Genomic DNA, 24,130 nt, shown 5'->3' on the forward strand with positions numbered 1-24,130 from the left:
CAATCACTTTGAAAACTTTGGAAGGTTTAAAAATGGGCCAGATGGAAATTGTGGTGTTCACAGAATTTTCGAAAATTCCTAGTTTTCAGTTGTTTGCCGATTTCTGAAAGACACCTGTTTTTCACGCTTTCAGAACAAAAACGGATCAAAAATGGTTGTTTTTCAGAAATCGGCAAAAAATAAGAATTTCCAAAAATTTTCGTTTTCCGGAAGTACAGAAAAACAGAATATCCCAGAGTACTGTGCTTATATCGGTTTTCAGTCACCCTCCCTTCCATCATTGGGTCACCGGTCCATCTTCACCTTCAGATGACCATATATTCTTATATATCTTCTATGTCTTTACCTGTCAGCGTCCACGTAGTCGATTGGATAACGTGTGCGGTTGTGGGACTACCGGGGGATGGAAAGGGCGAGTTCGATTCCCCCGGTAGTCTTGGAGATGTGAGGAGGACCCCTCATGTCTCCACCGCACAGCGTTAAGGCACGGAGGACATCGCTGGAGGACCAGCAACGACGAACAAGGAGCTAGCGAAGGAAACGAAGGAATGAGCGAAGGAATGACTGATTAATGATAATGCGCTGAACTGTAGAAACTTGAATGAATAAATGATTTTTTTCCATTCCGAAGCTCATTCCGTCTATTGAGGATAAAAGTTACCGAACATTGAGCGCATTTATCTCGAGTTCTAAAAGAGATATCAAAAATATGTCAACTAATAAAATGTTTGTGATATTATGATCAAAATTTTATTAGTTGCCAATTTTTTCATATCTTTCACAGAAAACGAGATAAATAAACTCAAAGTTAAAAGTGGAGCTGTTCTTCTAATACAGGTCTTACGGTAGTTCAGCGATATGCCATTAAGCGGCATCTTTCATGATTCATCCTTTGAATTTCACAGTTTTCAAAATAAAAAAAATTCTGAAATTCTCATATCCCAGGATGTTGAGAAATCAATCTAATCCTTTTCACACACTCTATTTTCAGACTGTCCTCTCCGGTACATTTTCAGTTCATCCTTTATAATTCAACAACGGAGTACAGTACTCCTTGGTCAGATGTCCATCCAGTACACACCCATACATAAACAAGTTGTTTACACTAAAATGAACTATGAACAAAAATTCTAAGAAATCTAAAATTGCTAGTTTTCTTGAAATGGTTCCAAAGTCGACTGGTGATAAGGAGTAGTGAAATTTTGAAAAGAAACTCATAAAAATGTGTGATTTTATGTACATGTTGCTGATCGGAAAACTTTAACCTCACTGAATTTTTGATCTATTACAAAATTTGAGGAAAATGATTATGGATCAGTAGACAGGGAACTAAAATTATTGTCACATTTATTTTCGTACATTTGGCATCAGAAATCTTTCAGCTGATATGAGAAAAAAAATAAATCTAAAAAAATGACTGGGCTGGAAGAATAAGGAAGGAAATGAAACGGGGAATCAAAATAACATGTGGAACACAACAAGAAATGATCTTTGTATTTTTTTTTGAGATCCTGCTGAAAGTGTCAGCACTGTTTTCTTTGGGTAAACAATACAGTTTTAAAAATATTTTATCAGTTAACAACGTTTTTATACCTCTTATAGTAATCGAGATAAATAAACTTAAAGTTAGACGTTTGGGATTGCGTTCCATGAGAGTGTTTACTCTTTGAGCTCAATTATCTCGCTTACTATAAAAGATATCAAAAAGTTGTCAACTGACAAAATGTATATCATAATATCACCACCATTTTACCAGAAAACAAATTTTTGCTATCTCATTTAGAAACTGAGATAATAGAGCTCAAAGTCGACGTAAAGGATTGCCTTCTATTAGAGAGTTTATGGTAACTTTTGAGGTCACATTCAACGAAATTATACGGTATGACCAATTACCATTAATTTTAGATTAATCTTCAGAACCAACTCAACCGTGAAAGTGGATTTATTTTGAAGACAAATTATAAAGGTAATTGTTTTCCTAGGGAACAATCACGTGGACCCAGTACTTTTATCATCAACCTAGAAAAAACAATTTTCAGGGCTATTTTTCGCTATGAACGTCTGAAAGAATCATGTGTCTTTGGACCTTTTTTTGTTCTGAAAATCTTCCTTATTAATAAAACGCTAGAGGCGTCTGCCAGTCCTCGTGTCCGTCTGTGGACTTTTGAAAAAATTGAAAAATACATATATATTTACGTGTCCCTTTTATTTAGAAAAAGTGAGAAACGAAGCGACGAACATTTGAAAAAAAAATAGATTGAATCGCGCCGAAGGCGCACCAGCTTGCTGGTCAAAAATAAAAAGTCCTAAAATATTTTCCCCTCCAACGCGCTCCCTCTCCCTCTCTTCCCTCTCGCACTCTCCGCTTGTAATATGTACACACCTCTACCACCTCAGCAATTGTTGAACCCGTGGCCTACTGGCTAACACTGCCGACCGCTAACTACGAGGTCGGCAGTTCGACCCCCACCAGCGTGAGTACTGGCTGTTTGTGTCTCCATCCATTGCCAATCAGCTGTCATTAACCACGCAAGACTGTAACGGAGTGCTAAATTACCGTGTGAATACCATAACAAAGATTGGTCACTCGGAGGAGGCGCTTCCACATTTTCAACTTTTGAGTGATTGACGACCTGTTTTTTGTTATGGGTGTGTGTCGTCCCCGCCTCGTGTTGAACTTTGTAGGCAGACATCCATAAAAGGAGAACACGAATTAGTGGAAAACCCCCTGTCTCTTCAAAGATGAGGTTGCTAATTTTTTCCTTTGGGTTTCTTGTCGTATTTGTTGAAAGCGAGGCTATCAAACAATGTCTGTGTAAACCTTACGAGAAATGCCTGATGAAAAAAGGTGTCGGAAGTGAACCCGTGGATAAATGCTTTTCGAAATGTGAGGTACGGTATACTAGACACTCTTAAACTATATTTTTGAAAATATTTCTTTGGATTGATTTTGTGTTTCCTGATCCCTTTTTTCTTCCTAGCAATCCTGGTCGTTTAATAGAAGCGGTCCAACTACCGTAAACACTCTAATAGATTGCCATCTCTAACTTTCAACTTTGAGCTCAGATATCTCATTTCCTGTAGAAGATATCAAAAAGTGGTTAACTGACAAAATATTGTTGAAAGTATGGTAAACATTTCATCAGTTGACTAATTTTTGATATCTTTCATAGAAACCGAGATAAAATGGCTGAGAGTCAACAGTTAGGAGTTACGTTCTATAAGAGTGTTAAGGCTTTAAGCTCAATTACCACAATTCTTTTGAAAGATATCAATTTTTGATATCTTTCACAAGAATATCCGTGCCCAAAGTGTTCTTTATTCGACTAGTAACTGAAAATGTCTCCAAAATTTCTAAAACTTAATTTTCTAATACCTTAAAACTTTCCAGAAAATCTTCCCCACATGCAGTTTTGTTTCATGTATGCGACAGTTCATCCCGGACTTTAATAAAATCAAGCAGTGCTCCTATTCGGCAATGTATGGATTCAGAGGATGTACATCTCAAAAAATGAATGTTCTCGGTGAAAGAAGTATGGAAGAATTTCGGGATATTATGATATCCACAGTTGAAGAGAATATTGGAGATTTTGGTTAGTTTAGAATTCTAGAATTTGAAAGAGAATCAATTTATTTTTGAATAAAACCACTTTAAAGGGGGGGGGGGGACATGAAAAAAATAATGTTCTCGATATTTCGTTTAAATATGCCCCTCGAGGAGTTGAACTTGTTGGGGCGATGATTGAGGGTGCGGAGCCGCTACCGACTGAGCTACACGGGAATAGAGAAAGCGGCCGCCCGATTGCATACATAAAGGCGAGGACGACAGCTGTGCGCAGAGTGACATTAAGCGTTGTACACCGTCACGGTAGAATGCATACTCTGGCCCCAAAAATCCCCCGTAAAATCTCCTGTCCCCCACCTTTAAACGGTCCTATAGAGTGCCATTGGAACCATCGACTTTGAGTTCATATATCTCGGTTCCAATCAGCGCTATCAAAAAGTAATTAATTGACAAAATGTTTATCATAATATCAAAAATACTTTATCAGTTGACTACTTTTTGATATCTATTACAGAAACCGAGATAGATTAGCTCAAAGTAAGCGCTACGGGCTCAGCTTCTGTGGCGCATTAGAAGGGTCTTAATTCGAGCCTTTCTATCTCATTTTCTTTAACAGATATCAAAAAGTGGTCAACTGACAAAATGTTTATCATAATATAAAAAATATTTTATCAGTTCACCACTTGTTGATATCTTTTACAGGAGCCGAGATATATATGCTCAAAGTTAACGGTGTGGGTGGTCTTCTCATTTAAAGGATCATGAATTTTCGTAATTAATTTCTAGCGGATTTTTCTATTTTTGGACGAATTTCATTGATTTCAAACAATTTCTTTAAACAAAAATTCTGAAAATTGCAAAAATTGCACAGAAACAATGGAAATTTTTTCGATTTTTCGGAGCTTTCGAAACTATTTTTAACACAAATCCGAAATATTGCAAAAAATCAATAAAACTCATGGAAAATCGATAAAAATCATCATAAGATCGAAATAACAGTCCAAAAATAATTACTAAAATACTTGCTTTTTTGAATGCGCCTTTAATGATTTAGCTAGCAAACCTAAGCTCCGCCCGCCCTCGAATTCCGGGAGGCAGCGCGCATTGAAAACAGACCACCGTATTTTTTAAAATTTGAAATGTTCTGAGAATCCTACAGTAACCTTTCCAGACGAGACCCGAGAATTCATGAACAAAAAAGCGGCTCGCCAAGCGGAATGCGTCTTCGAATGCCTTTATCCTGGCCGTAATTACTGTACCCGAAAACTGAAATGCGATGTTTATCTGCCGCCAGAAGACGAGTTCTTCAAAAGCTTCTATTCGTGTGCCCAAGAGAAGCAGCTCTTCAGTAAATCTGAGCAAATGTATGCGTGTATTTGTGAGTCTAAAAACTAATAATTTTTTCGATAAATCAAAAATTTCAGCCAAATTATTTGTGACAAGTGACAAGGAGGAACCGAATCGACGACGATCGTGACGGCATCAGAGAGAAGATGCGAATCAGAGATTACTAATTTATTATGTTTCTTGTTCTTTGAGAATAGACAAATTTCAAATTTTGATGTTCTAAAAATGTGTCATATGAAATGTACAATTTTTCATCTGTCGAATGTTTTCGTTTTTGAGGAAATTTCCTTATATGATTTTTGAGTTTCTGCATGAATGTAAAGGTGTGGTCCAAAAATTCGCTTCAAAATTTCAGAGGTTCTAGAATTCCGAAATTCTGAGATTCTGAGATTCTGAGATTCTGAAATTCTGAAATTCTGAGATTCTGAGATTCTGAAATTCTGAGATTCTGAGATTCTGAGATTCTGAGATTCTGAGATTCTGAGATTCTGAGATTCTGAGATTCTGAGATTCTGAGATTATGAGATTCTGAGATTCTGAGATTTTGAGATTCTGAGATTCTGAGATTCTGAGATTCTGAGATTTTGATATTCTGAGATTCTGAGATTATGAGATTATGAGATTCTGAAATTCTGAGATTCTGAGATTCTGAGATTCTGAGATTCTGAGATTCTGAGGTTCTGAGATTCTGAGATTCTGAGATTCTGAGATTCTGAGGTTCTGAGATTCTGAGATTCTGAGATTCTGAGATTCTGAGATTCTGAGATTCTGAGATAAAACGACTGAGTTTCTGGAATTCCTAGAGTTTGACATTTGAAGTCTCTAGAGTTTCGTGATTTTGAAGCTTCGATCTTCTGGAATTCTCATCTCCCGAATCTTCGAAATTCCGGAAATTCCGACACATGAAGAATCTTGAAAAGTAACAAGCGGTTAAAAAAAAAGAAAACTTTATTAAAACACTAATAAATTAAATAGATCTAGTTTTTTATGGCCTTTTTAACTTCCCAAAACAATACACAGTACAGGTCAATAAGATATCCAAAACCGTATTCTTCAGTTGATTTTCGGTCATTTTCAGGAGTATTTTGAAAATTCCTAGATTTTCAGCTATTTGTCATATGAAAGACACCCTCATTTTGCCCGTTCAGATATCGACAGATAGCTGAAAAACTAGGAATTTTCAAACAGTCGGAACTTTGGCAGTCCAGCTTCAGATTCCTAAAAATACCGAAAATAAACTGAAAAATATGTTTTTATAAATCTTATGGGTCGGTACTGCCGTACTTCTCCAGAATCAACTATCAATGAGACTCATATCAAAACCAAAAATCACAAAATCCAAATAATAAATTCTTCTCAGCCACTCTCGAATCTTCGGATCGCTTTTAATCTGTCTTTGAACGACGTCATGTGCATCTGAATCATACGTCGCATGCCCTGTGTCTCCTTCCAACGCTGATTTTTCAATGTATTCTAGCGTAGCATTCGGAACATGACTCTCTTTTAAAACGCTCATCAAATTGTCCATTCCACTCTTTCGATTCTTGGGATCTACGACGAGCTTCACGATTTTATACTCGTTGAGATGTTTGTGGAATTCGCAGTTCCTGAAAGATTTGGAATTTTACAAACCTGAAAACTGTTAGAATGAAAAATCTGGGGAATATTTCTGGTAGGTAATATTTCTTGTAAATTTTCGATTTCCCCAAAACAGGATATTGAGATTCGACATACAGTTTACGCTAGCAGACCACCCTATACGTGCTCTTTGAGCTTAATTATCTCTGTTCCTATGAGAGATATCAAAAATCCATCAACTGATAAATTATTGGTGATAATATGATAAGCATTTTATCAGTTGACAAATTTTTGATATCATTTATAGGAACCGAGATAATTGAGCTCAAAGTTGAAACTACATTTCATCTAATGGAAACTTGCCGGAACCGGTAACTTTGAGTTCAATTATCTCGTTTTCTATGAAAGATATCAAAAATTTGTCAACTGATAAAATATAGGTGATATTATGATAAACATTTTATCAGTTGACAGGTAATTGATATCTTTCACAGAAGTCGAGATAATCGAACTCAAAGCTTAAACCACGTTTCGTTTAATAGAAGCCCACCCTGCACGTTCACTTTGAGCTCAATCATCCCGGTTCCTATGAGAGCTATGAGAAAACTGTAAACTGATAAAATATAGGTGATATTATGATAGCTTATCTGTTGATAAAAACTTTGGCTTCTTTAATAGCAAATAAGAAAATTGGAATTTTAAGAACCTCAAAAGTTTTTTAAAAAACTTGAATTTTTAAAATTTTCTCACCATGACAACGGCGCCGCGTGTTTATCCTCATAAGACGGTCTCAGTTTTGAGAACGTGTTATTTGAGTGCTGCGCAAATCTCATGTACTGTTTCTCCAAGTAGCATGTAACGTTCCCTTGACAGTTATAGCACTGCTTTCGATCTGGATACTTTTGAGCTTCGCTGAAAATTTATTTTTTTCAAATTGTCAATAGAGCGTACTTACAAAATACACTTATTCGAGAAAAATGAAATGAATCTGGCAATTGGATCTCGAATTACTGCGATTTTCGTATAGGTGTGATGGGCATCACCCATTCTCCATTTCACTTCACTCAAGCGGCGATACTCATTTTTATCGGCACAAAATCTGAAATAATATTTTGAAACTAAAAAAAAAGAAATTCTAATTTGGTACCTTTGGCTCCAAACTTCCAAAATACTTCGATTATTCCTCATAAACTTCCCAGTATCGTAAAGAACACAAGCCACACCTGACATCAATGTGGACATAGACTTTTTTATTCGACAAATTGAGAGATTGTATTTTGGAGCAATCTGAAATCGATCTTCAAAGTTTTGAAAAGTAAAAAAAGAAGAATCGAAATGAAGTGCTATTTCTAAATTGCAAGAATGTGAAAGTCTCAGAATCTCAAAATCTTAAAATCTCGAAATCTTCAGAATGTCAAACTCTAGGAATTCCAGAAACTCAGTCGCTTTATCTGAGAATCCGAGAATATCGGAATCTCGAAATCTCAAAATCTCAGAATCTCAGGATTTCAGAATTTCAGACTTTCCGAATTTGAGAATTTCAGAAACTCCGAATCTCAGAATATCAGAATATCAGAATATCAGAATCTCAGAATCTCAGAATCTCGAAATCTCGAAATCTCAAAATCTCAGAATCTCAGGATTTCAGAATTTCAGACTTTCTGTATTTGAGAATTTGAGAATTTCAGAAACTCCGAATCTCAGAATCTCAGAATATCAGAATATCAGAATCTCAGAATCTCGAAATCTCGAAATCTCAAAATCTCAGAATCTCAGGATTTCAGAATTTCAGACTTTCCGAATTTGAGAATTTAATAATTTCAGAAACTCCGAATCTCAGAATCTCATAACCTTTGAATCTCAGAATCTCAGAATCTCAAAATCTGGAAATAAGGCTAAAACTCAAAGATCTGTTCAAAACTCACTGCGTACTCCCGATCAAAATTAACGAACGGCGGAATAAATGGTTTTCCAGCCAATATCGCTTCTTCTTGCAGTTTATCCAATTTCGATTTTGCATTTTCCCGAATCAATTCATAAAATCTTTTGTATGTATGCGTTTTGACAGTTTTGATCCATGAGTTCGATGTGAATAGGTAATAAGATGAATAGGAAATTGCACATAATAAAAGACAAGACACAATGAACCATTTCGCCATTTTTGAAACAATTTGAAACTCAAAAAAAACCAAAAAAAATGAAGTGGGTGTCCGAATCCCTCCCGATTCATTCAGTGGTAAACCCCCCATAATCCAACGGTAATCTCACTTTCAAAGAGTACAGATCCATATCAACCGTTTTTGTTTGATATAGATCTGTTGATCTTTCGAAACCAAAGTTATTTTTTAAAAATTGCAAAACGGGCTGCTCAGCACTCCGGTAAACCGTATTATCAACAGGGATCGTCTGAGGACTGACAGATTTGAGTATGACATCATTGCCCCGCGGGAGGGTCGAACCGGAGAGTGTGCTAACGAGACGCAGGCACACTAACCACTTGGCTACGACGGCGCAACAGAGAGAATGCTGTCAAGGAGGTTATAAAGGTGGTAGTGGGCGAGAAGAGGAAGAGGGAGGTTGCGGAATTGATTGTTTCGCGAGTTGGATTTTTGTTGGAATTTCGGGATGAATAATAGGCTGAAATAACAAAAAAGTTAGAGGAAAAACAATTGAAAAACAAAACAAATAAATAAAAATGAGACAATAGAGTCTGAAAATTATAAAATGGAGAAGCAAATTTCAGAAAAATATCAACTGAACAAAAATGAAAGCATCTCTAATTATTCTTCAAATTTTTCTTTTGGCAGTTTTAGCTTCATCGAATACTGTAATTAAAAATGAAGGTGAGTTGATAAATGAATCCTCAAATTCAAAGTAATTTTTGATTTTCAGAAGAGCTTGAAGAATTTTTGAGAACTTCAAAAATGTCAAGAGAATCCAAGCAGGTGCTCCGAGAGTATCAAAGAGAAGGAATGCTTCAGTGTTAGTTGTTTTTACGAATGTGACTACAGTAATACAAAATACCGTCCCCTATCTTTAAAATTTGAGCCAAACAATTTTCCAGAGTTGAAGTCGTTTAAAAGTTTGAGCTCAATTATCTCTGTACTTGTAGAAGATATGGAAAAGTTATCAACTGATAAAATATTTTTGAAAACATGATAAACATTTTATCAGTTGACATATTTTTGATATCTCTTATATGAACCGAGATAATTGAGCTCAAAGTGCACATGAATCTGATCAAACTGGGTACAGCTAACTTTGAGCTAGCTAATCTCGGTCCCTGTTGAAGATATCAAAAAGCTGTCTACTGATGAATTGTTCATCATAACATTACAAACATTTTATCAGTTGATAACTTTTCGATATCTCTCATAAGAACCGAGATAATTGAGCTCAAAGTTCAGAGGCCCTTCTATTAGAGTGTTTGCGGTAACTATAGTAATCTCGAAAATTCCTTTTCAGTCCCCTTGGATCCATTCAACTTTGTGTCTCAATTGCAATCAATCTTCTCTCAACTACCCAATCTCTTCTCCTCAATTTTCAAATTCCCGCAATTTTTCAGCCCAGCTGATACCCGTATCAGTGTGGGACGATCTGATAATCATCATGTGGTTGACAATAGTAATGAATAAAAACATTTAACAAGAATTTTTTTATTAACATGAAGACATTTAATCATTGGCACTCGGTCTCCATTTTTTGCAGCTCCATTGCCTGAAAATAGTTAAGGCTACTGTAGTTCAAAAGAGGGAATTGCTCACTCTAATCTTATCAATTGCGGATTTCACGTAGGCCTGGCAACTGATATTCTTGATCTTGTAGCCGAACATGGTGGCCGTGGAGATGGCATCTGGAGAAAATTGCATTTTTTTAAATTTGGTTGCAATTAGTCGAAACTGTAATTTCCAAGATTTTTCGAAAATAGCATGGCGGCCTAACTTTCTAAAGCTGGGTTTTCTAGACCACCATGTTAAGCGGCCTAGAAACGGGCTGACATTCCCTTGGTGTGCTTTTTGGGTCATTTTAACATAGTGACCTAACTTTTCTAAGTTGAGTTTTCTAGGCCACATGTTATGACCTGTTATGAGCTAGAAATGGCCTAACATTAATCTAGTGCGTTTTCTATGCCATTTACCATGGTGGCCTGACTTTTCAAATTTAAGTTTTCTAGGCCACTATGTTAAAATACCCTAGAGAGAACCTAATATTCATCTAGTGTGCTCTAGGCCATTTTTGCATGGAGGCCTAACTTTAGCAATTTGAGTTTTCTAGACCATCATGTTTAATGACCTAGAAATTGGCTGATAACTAGTGCGTTACGCCATTTTAACCCGGTGGCCTAATTTTCCAAATTTGAGTTTTTTAGGCCACCATGGTAAAATGGGCTAGAAAACCCACCATTTGTACGTTTGGTCATTTTTGGACCATCAACTACGGTGACCGAGAAGAAACGAGTTGAGAAATTTAGGCCACTCTAATCGGTCGGTAAATTTTTTCCCAACATTGTCTAAATATGGAAATTTAATTGTTGGAAATTTTAAATTAAACCGGAAATACTATTGTCTATTCAAAATAATCGCGCGGGTGAAAAAAAAACGGGTAGAGACTCTCCAAGCCTGTAGAGGCGCTGTAGAGACGCAGACAGTTTTACTCGTTCACCCGCGAAATTATTTTGAATAGACAATAGCTTAAAAATTCGGCCCATATTTTCTAACCAGTCGGTTTACGCTCCTTCGGGGCTGAACCTCCTGGCTTCCGGTCGCCCTCCACCATCGCCCTTTCTGCCCACCACCCTTTAGTGTGGTGAAACCAATGAATGTCTCCAGAAGACTTCAAAATCAAAATTTTGAAAAACCAAAAGTTCGGGGATCAACTAAGACACAATTCTGATTTACCGGTCCAGGTTTCAGCTTGATCGGTTAACTTTGAATGGGTGATAAGGTGCGCTACATGCATACGCACATACAGAATCTGGTGAATGTTATTAGTAATGATCTTACCAAAATCACATCCAATTTTATTCTTATACAAATCCACCCATGCCAACGAAAGAGGTGTCGAGTACATGATCTGCGAAGCGGTTCTCATGAAAGCAATCAATGAATTCGGAATCGAAGACATCGACGTTGGTTTTCCAATTCGGAGTCTTTGCAAATTAATTTGATAAAAACTTCTTCACCCAACCATTGATTATCACTCAATGGATTTCCAACGAGATTCAAATCGTTCAAATTGCACAACGCTTCCAAGGAGAGATTTTGAATTGAAGTGAGGCCAAGATTTCCAAGATTGAGGATCTGAAATTTTCTGGGATTCCTAGGTTTCCAAGGTTTCGAGAATCCTACCTCTAAGCTTTTGAAGTCTCCCAACATCTTCTGATTGTTCTTCAAAAAGTTCGGTTGTCCTCGAATATCCAAAGCCATTATGTTTTCCGGTTTCGGTACTTTTGGCATCAAATCCAAAATTGGATGAGTCGGAGCTGGTTTGATTTTGATCTGACATTGCATTATTTGCTCATCGTACGTTTGATAGGTGTTCGAGGAGTTATCCAACGCCTTCAGATCCAAAGTTAGAAGATTATTTAAATTGATGAGAAGATTTTCTGGAAGAGAGACCAATTGATTTCCAGCCAAGTTCAAATATTTGAGCTCTGTTAAATGATCAAAAGCCCCAGAGGCAATTGAATTGATAGCGTTGCATTGGAGAGTCAAAGAGAGCAATTTTGTGGATTTCGCAAGAAATGGCGACTTGATTTTGGTCAATTCAGATTCAGTTAACAGAAAATGTTCAAGGCTGGGAAGATTGTCCAATCCAGAAATGTCTGTGTTATCCGACAGCGTTGCAGAAAATTCCAAAAATTGGAGAAGGTCTGTTTGAATCCAGGATGGGATGGAGCTCATTGTGACGTTGTAGAAACCGATGGCTTGAAGATTTCGATTCATAGTTGAAGGCTAAAAATAAAAGGAAAGAGTTTTCAGTAAATCAAACTCGTGAAACGGGCCCCTGGCGGACCTTCGTCGGCCCTGTCAAAGTTTCTTTAAGAATCCATATTCTTAAACCAATCAAATTAGGTATGATAGAAAAACTCAAGTACTACAAAATGAAGCTATTTGGGTTACTGTATCTCGTCTATGAACAAAGTTATAAGCAAAAAACCGTCTGAGCTACGTTGTCACAGATTTGTGGGCTGTAACTTTGTTCATAGACAAGATACAGTAGTCCAAATAATATCATTTTGTAGTACTCGTCGAGTTTTATCATCGCTAGTTTAATTAATCTAAAAATATCGATTTTAAAAGAGACTAGACTAGTCTCTGCTATGGCCGGACCCGCGAAGGTCGCCAGGACCCTGTCAACAAATAAAAGGAAAAATTGAATTTTTGGTTCTTCCCACAGCTCCTGGAATTATTTGATCACATCGAGAAGTATTCTACTGTAAGAACACAAAGTAATAATATAAAATCTAGTTTTGCAGTTGACAATTTTTTGGGAAATTAATGTGAAGACAGCCAACTTGACCCCAATTACAGTACCCATTCTAATAGAATGCCACTCAACCCGTCAACTTTGAGCTGATATATCTCGTTTCCTGTGAAAGATACCAAATGTTGGTCAACTGATAAAATATTCATCATTAAATCATAAATATTTTGTTAGTTGATCAATTTTTAATATCTTTGACATGAACCGAGGTGAGCTGGCTCAAAGCTATCTGTACTCTATTTGACCTGATAGAGGTGCACTTTGAGTTTATTTATCTCGGTTCCTGTGAAAGATATCAAAAAAGTTTCAACTGACAAAATTTTGGTGATAACATAATAAACATTTTATTAGTTGACAATTTTTTGATATCTCTCACAGGAACCGAGATACATAAGCTTAAAGTTGGGTGGCATTCCGTTTACGGTATCGGTTCATAATGAAATTGACGCTTTTTTCTGTCTGTCTGTTTATCCAGGTGTCCCTAACTACTCACAATACTCTCCTGTCCAGTAATCTCCACCAACGCCAACGCCAAACTTTTCAAAGATGGAATATCTGAGAGAGTGGTCCAAAACTTTGAACTTGGAGCAAACCGCGGAGCATAATACTTTGACTGATTCCTATAAAAGTCTCCAAAAAACCCAATCTGATTTCCAAACGCCACGTGGATGATCTCCGGATGTTTCTTGGTTAACATATCCAACATGGATTCCATTTCAGCCAGGGACGCATCTTTGAGAGCTGGATCCACAACGGGTTTTAGGTGGAAACCTGGAAAAATGCAAGTGTGCTCTATTGAATTTCTACAGTACCTTTTATATGCATTCCATCTAAGTATCCAATTGATAAGTCATCCAAAGTATAGGGTGGTGTGTAGTTCTGTCCGTTGGAAGATGAGTATGTTGCGTAGGCGGACGTCAGAGAGATTCCATCTTCGATTCCTTTCTGAGTCAATGGAATCGCCCAATCCGAACAATTGATTTTTCGTTTTTCTCCCAGTGTCGAGCCAAGATTCCATGTTGGGGATGGACGACGATCACCGCATTCAAAACGGACTGTAGCAGATTTTTTCATGGATTTTGATAATCTCAAAAAATTCTAATTCTAAACTTACGAGCATCCACAAAATGAGCACACTGTCTCTCACAAACCGTCGTTGCAAACTCTCCGTAGTTGAAAATGTCTGAAAAATGTCTTCATCTCTAAACCTCTCTCTCTCTCTCTCTCTCTCTCTCTCTCTCTCTCTCTCTTTCTTTCTTCCTCTCTTACCAAATACTTGATTTTTATAATTATTGACACTGCTCAACGACAAACACGGATGCATCAACTTCGGAAGTGTCAAATCTGATATCGCTGCCGTTGAACTGGCGGTGGCAGTGGCCATAATCGGAAATTCGTAGGTATTAAGATTGAGATTTCCAGCCAGAGATGAGTATTTTCCATTCATGTCATCACAAAAGACAACTGGCTTCTGGGATGAGGAACAGATGACATTGGGGATTCTGGAAACTCGGATATACGTTCACTTTAAGCTCAATTACCTCGGTTCCTGTAAGAGATATCAAAAAGTGTTCAATTGATGAAATATTAGTGATATTATGATAAACAATTCATCAGTTAATAGACTTTAGATGATTCTCATTGGAATCGAGATAATTGAGCTCAAAGTGTCCGTATTGTGTAGATATATTGGAAGCACTAAAATTAGTAAAAATAAAAACTAACACTTAATTCAAAGTTACTAAAATTTTCAAACCGTTTTCTCAAATCTAGGTTTTGTTGTGATTGACTAAAGATGAACGGCGTTGTGAAGAGATAAAAAATTTTGACAAGCGATAACTCAGCTCAAAGTTGATCAAATTATCCAAAATTGGCCAGTTTACTGATCGATAATTCGATTGTTTGCTCTCTATATTTCAGCCCAGTACAACGCTTCACTCAAATTTTATGCTAGTACAAACTTGAGTCCTGGTAGCTTTGCAGCCCACACAAACCGTCAACTTTGAGCTCATATATCTCGGCTCCTATGAGAGATATCAAAAGTCTGTCAACTGACAAAATGTTGGTGATATTATAATCAACATTTTATCAGTGGACACATTTTTAATATATCTTAAAGGTACCGAGAAAATTAAGCTCAAAGAGTGAGCATATGGTGGGCATCTATTAGAGCAAAACACAGTTTATTTTTTTCAGTAGAAAAACAAATGTGATCTTTTTGTAAAAAATGAAAAAAGAAACTATATTTCTGTATAAATTTTTCTGAAAATTCTAAAATAAGTTTTCAAAATTTCAAACTGTTTTCTCAGAGCACCAAAGTTACACATTCCGTAAACACTCTAAACAGAAGCCCACACTATATATGCTCTTTGAGCTCAATTATCTCGGTTCCTATAAGAGATATCAAAATTTTGTCAACTGATAAAATGTTGGTGATATTATGATAAACAATTAATCAGTTGACAACAATTTGATATCTTTAGAAGGAACCGAGTTAAATGTGCTTCAAGTTTACTGTTTGAGTGGACTCCCATTAGATGAAATGTTGTTTTAACTTTGAGCTCAATTATCTCGGTTCCTATAAGAGATATCAAAATTTTGTCAACTGATAAAATGTTGGTGTTACTATGATAAACATTTTGCCAGTTAACAGTTTTTTGTTCTCTCTCATAGGAACCGAGATAATTGAGCTCAAAGTTGACAGTTTGTAACCGTAAGAAAAAAGATTTTTCGGATTGTTTTTCTCAAAAAACTCACATAAAAACCAGCGACCATCCGATTTTCAGAATCATCCTCAACTGAATTCAAACTCTATATTCTTTCCCAAAAACCTTCCTTCCGGAAATTGATATTCTTCTTTTCCACTCAAAATTTTCCAATTTCCTGTGCTTCATCCTCCTACCTAATCCCCCCAAAGTCATGCGTTTTCGTATTTTTGGAATACGCCCCAAAAATTGAAAATTGACAAAAAGTTTATTTTTCAACTCGCAAAGAAAACAAAAAAATCGCATATAGACAAGAATAGGACCTGTATCGGAACCGAACAGAAAATAAAATCACATTCACTCAAAGGCACTGTTTTAGAAAAAAAAGCGGGTGGAGAGATCCGAAAAATTACAGTTAAAGGGGTTGTAAAGGGATGTTTTGTGTCCTGAAATGTGGCAAAATTCAGATAGAGAAAAAGAATGCACCGAAAATGTAGAGAATACGATGAAACATTTTGAAAATGACCCATATAGATTATGTATTTTTATATATGTGTATAGATACAAGATAGTTCAGCTCCTCTCACTAGACGGGATAGTGATATTGGCTGTTGGTTCGTTTTTCAGCTTATTGTTCTTAGTGTTTTTGTGATTATTCGGTCGTTTTCCGTCCAGTTTCAGAGGAACCCGTTGTTCGGCGACTTTCGGAGCACGAGCCCACACTTCATTTGCCATTTGCTCTTTGATTTCTTTGCGAATTCGTTCCTCCTCGGTGACGATTGGAAGCATTCGAGCACGGACCTGGAATAATAAAACCTGTAATAGAAGGGCCTACATACTGTCATGTTTGAACTAATTTATCTCAGTTCCTATGAGAGATATCAGAATTGTGTCAACTGATAAAATGTTGGTTCTATTACAGGTTTTACGGTAATTCCAGAATAGAAAATCTATAACGCTTTTGATTAAATCTCAACTCACAACATCTGAATAGTATCTTCTGAACACCGGCTCCGATGAGCAATATTCTGTCGCTTTGTACACGTGGAGAATTAACTGAAATATTGAATTATTTTTCTGAATTTCAGATTGAATTTCAGAATTTTTGAACTTCTGATTTTCTAAAATTCTGATTTTCTGGGTTTCTAAAATATCGGTGTCTCAAGTTTTCTAGTTTCTGGAACTTCTGAATTGTTGAAATTCTAAAATTCGTGATTCCTAGAATTTTTGAATTTGTCGAAATTCTGAATTTGCGATATTCTAAATTTCTGAATTTCTGAACATCTGAACTTCTGGTTTTCTGATGTTCTAAACGTCTGAATTTGCGAATTTCTGGTATTTCGAATTTTTGAATTTCCGTGTTTCTGGAATTTTCGAATTTCTGATTTTCCAATTTTCCAAACTTCAGAAGTTCTGAATGTCTGAATTTCAGACAATTTGAATTTCTAAAATTCCGAATTTCTGGAATTTCTGAACTTCCTCTTTTCTGGAATTATGAAATTTTCGAATTTTCAAAAATTCTGAATCCGAATTTCTGGAATTTCTAAAATTCCGAATTTTCGGAATTTCTGAATTGCTAAAATTCTAAAATTCAGGATTTATAGGATTCTGGAATTTGTTTAAATTCTGAATTTCTGGGTTTCTAAAATCCTGAATTTCTGGAATTTCCGAATTTCTAAAAAATAATTGTCTTACCCTGGGAAACCTCGACGTAAAATAATGCAAAAACTGATCGGGAATATCTCCCAACGACTGTCGAACGTCTTCCGGCAACTCTCGATAATGATGCTTCTTATTCCGCATCGCACGCAACAAATCTCGAACCGAGAACGATTTATAAGTCCTGAACTTCCGAAGATCTTCCTTCAACGCATCGCAAATCTTTTCTCTCCATCCTCCACAAACCACCGTCCTGGCATCTGTCTCCAGCCGTCGCACCACCGGACTATTATCCTCTTCCTTTTCTACCCTATCAGAAACATCCGAAAAATAGGCTAATCGCTTTTCAGCCGACCAAAAGAACGGGTGATTCAGAACCGCTTCTGCAGTGAGACGGGAAAGTGGATCCACGTGGAGCATTGATGTAATCAAATCCTCAGCCAACGACCAGTCATCATGATCAGCCAGTTTATTCAACGTAAACTCTCCATTCACAATATTGGCTTGTCTGTGAAGGGACTTTCCGAATGGATGAGTTCCAGAAGTCAGTACATAGTAGAAGATACATCCAAGAGAAAAGATATCAACTGGATAAGAGGTGCTGGCAGAAATAAGGACTTCTGGAGCAATCCATCCATCAGTTCCAGCTAATCCGGATGCAATTCCTCTGGATATCGAGTTCTTTCCCGGTTGGACACGTTTGCAGAGACCAAAATCCGAGATGACAGCTCGCATCTCTCCTCGCTGACTTGCCATCGTAATCAGCACATTTTGCGGTTTCATATCTCGATGAACAATCTTCGAAGCATGTAAATGAGCCAATCCATCTGTTGCTTGTCTTAGAATATCAGTAGTCGATAAGGAAACGCCTTCTTGTACCTCTTTCCTCTCCACATAATCATTGAGAGAACAGATACAAAGTTCCAGAGCCAAGTACCGAAACTGGCTGTCAGACTCCATGCAGAAGTATCTGATGACGTGGGGATGGTGGTCGGATTCTCGTAGTAGGTCGGCTTCTCGGTGGGCGAATTTCACAAATTCCGAGACGACGCGCTTCACGGCGACTTCGCGACCATCGAAAGTTCCACGATAGACAACGGTTCCCTCGCATCCGGTGCCAAGAATGTCAGATGGACTGTACATCAATTTCGAGCCAACTGCCATCCATCCATCGGGGATCTGAAACTTTTTGAGATTTTCTTGTGCTACAGAAATCTGGGATCAGAAGGATCTCTTAGGTTTTGAAGATCGATCTGGTAGGATCCCTTACCTCGATCTTCCTTGCCATCCACCCAAAACTTCCTCGATTCGACTGCTTCGATGTCTGCAGACCTTTCGACTCTCCCGGACTTTTAACAATCTCAAATGACTCCATTCTCGACGGTGGATCAATTCGATTCCGATCCCATTGACGTCCACACTGCCAGATTACTGTAAGTAGCAGCACTACCAAAGTGACAATCAAGGAATACACTGGAATCGGGTATTTGTCAAAAAGAAGGACAATGATGGAGGTGTCCTCGTGCTTCAGTGGTTCAACGGGTCCAGTGATCAGTGGTGGAGGATCTGGAGACTCGATGGCGTTGTGGTGTACGTTGTGGAATGGGAATCGGGAGGAGATGATCATTGCCATTGCCATCGATGGACGATCGTGGTATCCTGAAATGAAGGTTCTGGGAATTTTGGAATCTATACTTTCTAAATTTCTATTTTGATCCAAAAATTAGTTTTCTAGCTTTCTTAGGAGCCGAGATATGCTCATTTGAAGTTTCAGGAGGCTAGAGACGCAGACAACGATACACACCGCGTCTCTAGCCTGCAAAACTTCAAATGACTGTATCTTGAGTTCTAGAGAAGGTAGAAAAATGATTTTTAGATAGAAATGGAGCTTGTGATCTCTATTTTCTAGATTCTATTGAAAACCGACTTCTCAAAAACTTTTTGTAGTTGGAGTGTCTGCATTTTGGCTTTTTTTTTAAGAAAAAGAAAACCAAAACTTTCGCGAAACCGGAGGAAAATCTTTTATGACCTGGAGTTTCCTAGGCCACGACCAAGTTTAAAGCCCTTCTAGGAGACGAGATACAGTAATTAGACAATACCATTTGAAGTTGGTGAGGTTAGAGACGCAGTCGGTCTCGTCGCCTGGCGTCTCTAGTCTTCAAATTTACTATCATTTTGTTCCTCATAACATTCTACGCGGTTGTGTCTAAATTTCAATTTTCTAGCTTTCTGAGGAGCCGAGATATACTCATTTGAAGTTTCAGGAGGCTAGAGACGCAGACGACGAGACACTCTGCGTCTCTAGCCTGCAAAATTTCAAATGGCGATATCTCGCCTCCCAGACGAGCTAGGAAACTGGTTTTTGGACTACAATAAAGCTAGATTTCAATATTTTCGAAATTTTTGGAAATCTGGAATTTTTTTCAGTTTCTTTGATAGCTAAATCTACCAATTTCCGTTTTGAGATTTTCAAGTTCAAGGTTCATTTTTTTGTTTCAAATATCTTCTTCTCTTCCTTTCCAGTTCTTCTTCCGTCATCCGTCATCGTGTCCACTCTCGCCCTCTCAAACTCATCAAACTCGATCGATCGCCTCTTGAAACACTCGTTCTCAAATCAAAAAGAAAAGATGAGAAAGAGAAAAAATTCAACACAGGAGCCGCCAGCAAAAAAGGTGGAGGTGGAACAAAGGAGAGAAATTCCTTCTCTTCTTTTTTGCTTCTTCGTTGTTATGAGTGCGAAAATTTGCAGCCAGAGAAATGATGAGGGCAAAAAGATCTGGAGAGAGAGAGAGAGAGAGAGAGAGAGAGAGAGAGAGAAATAATCAGAAGATTAATTGAGAGTCTAAGACTAACCTAATATTAAATATTCTCCTTCTGCAGTCTTCCAAGTAATCGAAAGTGGGCGTTCGAGGAGAAGCTGTCGTGGTGGTGGCAGGTATTCCTCGCGTTCCGCGTTCTGAAAATTTCTCATTTTTCTAGTTTGCAATACAGTAATCTATCCCAAACTGACGCGTTCATTTGGTCAGACAATTCAACCGTCCGCCGACCAAATTCGCGAATTTGCGCCCAGAGTGTTTGCGTACGCAGAATTTTTCCGCGAATCACAAAATGCTGCATCCGCAAACACTCTGCGATTGCTGACGCGCAAATGCAAACACTCGCCTGGCGGACAGCGGTCGGTCGGTCGGCTAAATTTCCCGACCGAAAAGTAAGTTTTACCCCAAACCCCTCTCTTACCGTCAATGCTATCGGCGCTGCGCCTTCTAGCAGAGGTGGTCCCAGAAGTTTATGTGATAGAGTGATGGTTTGATGATCGACCAGCGTTTCCATGGCATACAATCCGAATGACGACTCTCCGACGTAGAGCGTCGGGAAGAAAGAGTTGGCAATGGACGTGGTGTGAGGATCATGGGCGTTCACTCCGAGAGCTGATGGTCCTTTGACAACGACGCTGAGACTCTGGAATTTTGATAATTGTGTTGTTTCTCTCTGTCTGTTTTTAAACAAGAATTCTTTTTAAATTCTAATAGAGATTTTGGAACCTAGAAATTTCGGAAATTCGGATGAATACTACCATAAAACTGTAATAGAAGGGCACCCAAGTTTGAGTTCAATTATCTCGAAAAGTGTCAACTGCGAAATCGAGTCAGATATTATGATAAACAAGTTATCAGTTGAAAATTTTTTATACCTGTTACAGGAGCCGAGATAAATTGACTCAAAGTTAAAAGTTAGGGTGCCCTAGTATTACAGGTTTTACGGTATTTCAATACTGAAATTATGTTGGCTAAAACTTCAAACTTCGGCAAGTCAGACTCTGCATAGCTGAGCAATTGCTCAAATAGCAAAATTACAGTAATCCTGAATACAAATTCCTTCTCAAACAAAACTATTATGATTATTTTCGTCACTATACACCAGGTGTGGGAGGGAAAGTTGTCAGTCGTTTTGTCATCTCAACACACAACCTCTCATGTCTCCCTATAGAACAAAACAAAATGGAAACCGAAGAGATCGGCAAGAGAAATCAGAAGCTCAACGAGCTTGAGAGGGTGTCGAATCAACCACCACCCTCCAGCTGTGTGTGTCCCCCCAACTGTTGCCTTCTTCTTCTTCTTCTTCTTCTTCGGGTCCTCCAGTGATCGGGGGCTCTACTCCTCACACATTCAACATACACACACACATTTTGAAAGACACTGATAGGAAGAGATAAAGAAAAAAGATACATTGATGTGCAAAGATAAAGAAAGAGTGGACGTGGTGGCGCGGTGGTGTCCTCCGCCTCGCCTCCAGACGGATGGGATGGATCCGGCTGTGGCGAGAAGAGGCAACAAAGCGAAACGTAAAATATGATGAATTACTATACTCTTATGATTCTCCTGCCAATTTTTCTATTTTTTTTTCCGCATTTTGTAACGATTGTTATGATAAACTTTTCTAGGAGCTTTATAGCTTGATCTTGCAGTCTAAAATAACCGTATTTGCTTTGATAGAGGTCGCAGAAAACTTTCAACCTTTAGCTCAATTATCTCGGTTCCTTCGAAAGATAACAAAAATCTGTTAACTGATAAAATATTGAAAATATTGTTATGAATAATTTATCAGTTGAAAATTATTCAATATCTTTCAAAGGAACCGAGATAATTGAGCTCAAAGTTGACGGCTTAAAAAGTATCCTTGTGATAACCAGTCTTTGGGATTACAAGGTTTTGTGAATTTGCGAAGAATTTGAGATTCTGAACTTCCAAGATTTCAAAATTCCAAAATTCTTTTACTACTTTAAGAAAGTTACTGAAATGAAAATGGATTTTTAAACAAAAGTTTTCAAAAAAAAATTTCGGCAGACTTTTTTCTTGGCTCCCAGTTTTTTAGAATCGATAATTCGAAGTTTTTGCAGAATTTTGAGAGATTTTTGAGCCCGATTATCTCGGTTCCTATCAGAGGTATCAAAAATCTGTCAACTGATAAAATCTTTAACATAATATCAGAAGCATTTTATCAGTGGACAGATTTTCAATATCTTTCATAGGAACCAAGATAATTAAGAACTCGAAATTGACTATTCCGGGGCGCTTCTGTTAGAGGAAATACGGTATTTCTAAAACTGCCATTCCAATATTTTAAGAGATAACCCACTCAACCAGAGAAACACCTAGTGGTCATCATCTGATTTCTTGCTCCCGATATGTGTTCTCTGATGATCGAGCTTCTTGCCCCCAGACAGAAATTAATTGATCAAAAATGAAAACCAATTAAGAAGAGATAGAGAATTTCTCAATGAATGTTTCTTTGGATAGACTTCTGATAAATATTTTTCAAAGGAAACATTGATTTTTTTTTTAAATCGAATGAGCTCTTTCAATGACCCTAAATCTTCAACTTTAAGCTCAATTATCTTGGTTCCTTCAGAAGATATCTAAACTTTTTTAACTGATAAAATGTTTATCATAATATCAGCAACATTTTATCAGTTGACAAATTTTCGATAATTTTCAAAGGAACCGAGATAATTGTGTTAAAAAGTTATTGTGTGGGTGAGCTTCTATTACAGCATAAATAAATTAGGTCAGTCTGTGATTTTACAGTAATTAGGGATTTTCTGGAAAATCAAAAACTAAAAAATATGAAGTTTTTGTTTCTCTAAAGGGAAAAGAAACCTGTAGAGATTACTGTAGGTCAGTTTCCAGAAATTGAAGGCTCTTGACTTTTTTTCGATTTGTAAAGGTTCTAGCCACCATATTTCCTTGAACAGAAGTCCACCCAAACCGTCAACTTTGAGCTCAATTATCTCGATTCCGGTGAAAGATATCAGAAAGTTGTCAACCGATAAAAGATTAGTGACATTATGATTAACAATTTATCAGTTGACAAATTTTTGATATCTTCCACAGGAATCGAGATAATCAAGCTCAAAGTAGACAGCGAGTGCACTTCTATTAGAGCAAATACCGTACACTTTTTATAGTACTGTACAAGAAGTATACTGTAACGAAGCTTTTTCTAACTTCCTTATTCTCCAAAATCCCCCCGGACCTCAAAAAACCCCTCGAACGCACTAAGCATATTTTCCCCTTTTCACCTTTTCTTTTTTCTCTCTTATCTCTTATCACACACACACACACACAATGCACTCGGAAGCTATTAATCACAATTTCTCTGATGTGTGAGATGATGAGGAGGGTCCCCCCTTCATCCACAAGAGCATGAAAAGGATCCCCCCACCTCTCCCAGCCAATCAAATGGCAATTAGTCTTCCACCTCCACCTTCCTCTCATTATTCTTCGATTCGTTGTCTAGTGATTTGTTGTTTTCAGATTCCCCCCGCCGAGAATAGATCAGAGATATACGACGCACATACACCAGCCCAAATGGAAGCATGGAATCGGATGCGGTGCCGCTGAAAACGCCTCAAATATCAATAGATGTTGAGGATGACCGAGGCGCCACGGGGACGACGGCTTCTGGATCCGTTTCTGGGTCCCGACCTGGATCAAAACCGGCATCGAGGAAGCCATCTGGAGCGCTTGCGGAAAATTTTCTGCCATCTCAGCATCATCGGAATCAATGGGCACACGATCAGAATCGGAGGAATATGTCTTTTGAGAAGTCGGGGAATGGTAATAGTCTCTTTTTTGGCTTGAGAGATACTGTAGATCCAGGATCTATAGGATCTAGGATCTATAGGATCTAGGATCTAAAGATCTAGGATCTAGGATCTATAGGATCTAGGATCTATAGGATCTAGGATATAGGATCTATAGGATCTAATTCCACCACAGGGCGAGAATCA

The 24,130-nt window shown here is 37.6% G+C and overlaps 4 protein-coding genes across 4 annotated transcripts; 2 read left to right on the forward strand and 2 right to left on the reverse strand.

The window, feature by feature from the left end:
• Nucleotides 1–2,742: 2,742 nt before the first annotated feature.
• CBG13337 lies at nucleotides 2,743–5,042 on the forward strand (the record flags this gene model as incomplete). The annotated part of the gene is made up of 4 exons (XM_045241882.1): nucleotides 2,743–2,892; nucleotides 3,392–3,593; nucleotides 4,737–4,943; nucleotides 4,990–5,042. 4 exons carry the CDS (start codon nucleotides 2,743–2,745, stop codon nucleotides 5,040–5,042), a joined length of 612 nt encoding a protein of 203 aa, XP_045095176.1.
• Nucleotides 5,043–6,206: 1,164 nt separating this feature from the next.
• On the reverse strand, nucleotides 6,207–8,649 carry CBG13336 (the record flags this gene model as incomplete). The annotated part of the gene is made up of 5 exons (XM_045241883.1): nucleotides 6,207–6,519; nucleotides 7,241–7,402; nucleotides 7,446–7,589; nucleotides 7,638–7,777; nucleotides 8,416–8,649. The coding sequence occupies 5 exons, from the start codon at nucleotides 8,647–8,649 to the stop codon at nucleotides 6,207–6,209; spliced, it is 993 nt and encodes a 330-aa protein (XP_045095177.1).
• Nucleotides 8,650–9,254: 605 nt separating this feature from the next.
• On the forward strand, nucleotides 9,255–10,125 carry CBG13335 (the record flags this gene model as incomplete). Its single annotated transcript, XM_002629927.1, has 3 exons — nucleotides 9,255–9,333; nucleotides 9,383–9,472; nucleotides 9,956–10,125. 3 exons carry the CDS (start codon nucleotides 9,255–9,257, stop codon nucleotides 10,123–10,125), a joined length of 339 nt encoding a protein of 112 aa, XP_002629973.1.
• Nucleotides 10,126–10,168: 43 nt separating this feature from the next.
• On the reverse strand, nucleotides 10,169–14,477 carry Cbr-lron-4 (the record flags this gene model as incomplete). Its single annotated transcript, XM_002629926.1, has 10 exons — nucleotides 10,169–10,207; nucleotides 10,255–10,343; nucleotides 11,209–11,323; nucleotides 11,665–11,790; nucleotides 11,839–12,444; nucleotides 12,650–12,770; nucleotides 13,570–13,747; nucleotides 13,789–14,031; nucleotides 14,091–14,159; nucleotides 14,246–14,477. Coding segments are annotated over 10 exons (1,818 nt in total), but the record flags the coding sequence as incomplete, so codon positions are not given.
• Nucleotides 14,478–24,130: the final 9,653 nt, after the last annotated feature.

The sequence above is a fragment of the Caenorhabditis briggsae genome (genome assembly GCF_000004555.2).
Source record: "Caenorhabditis briggsae complete genome, chrII, whole genome shotgun sequence".
Classification (NCBI taxonomy): domain Eukaryota; kingdom Metazoa; phylum Nematoda; class Chromadorea; order Rhabditida; family Rhabditidae; genus Caenorhabditis; species Caenorhabditis briggsae.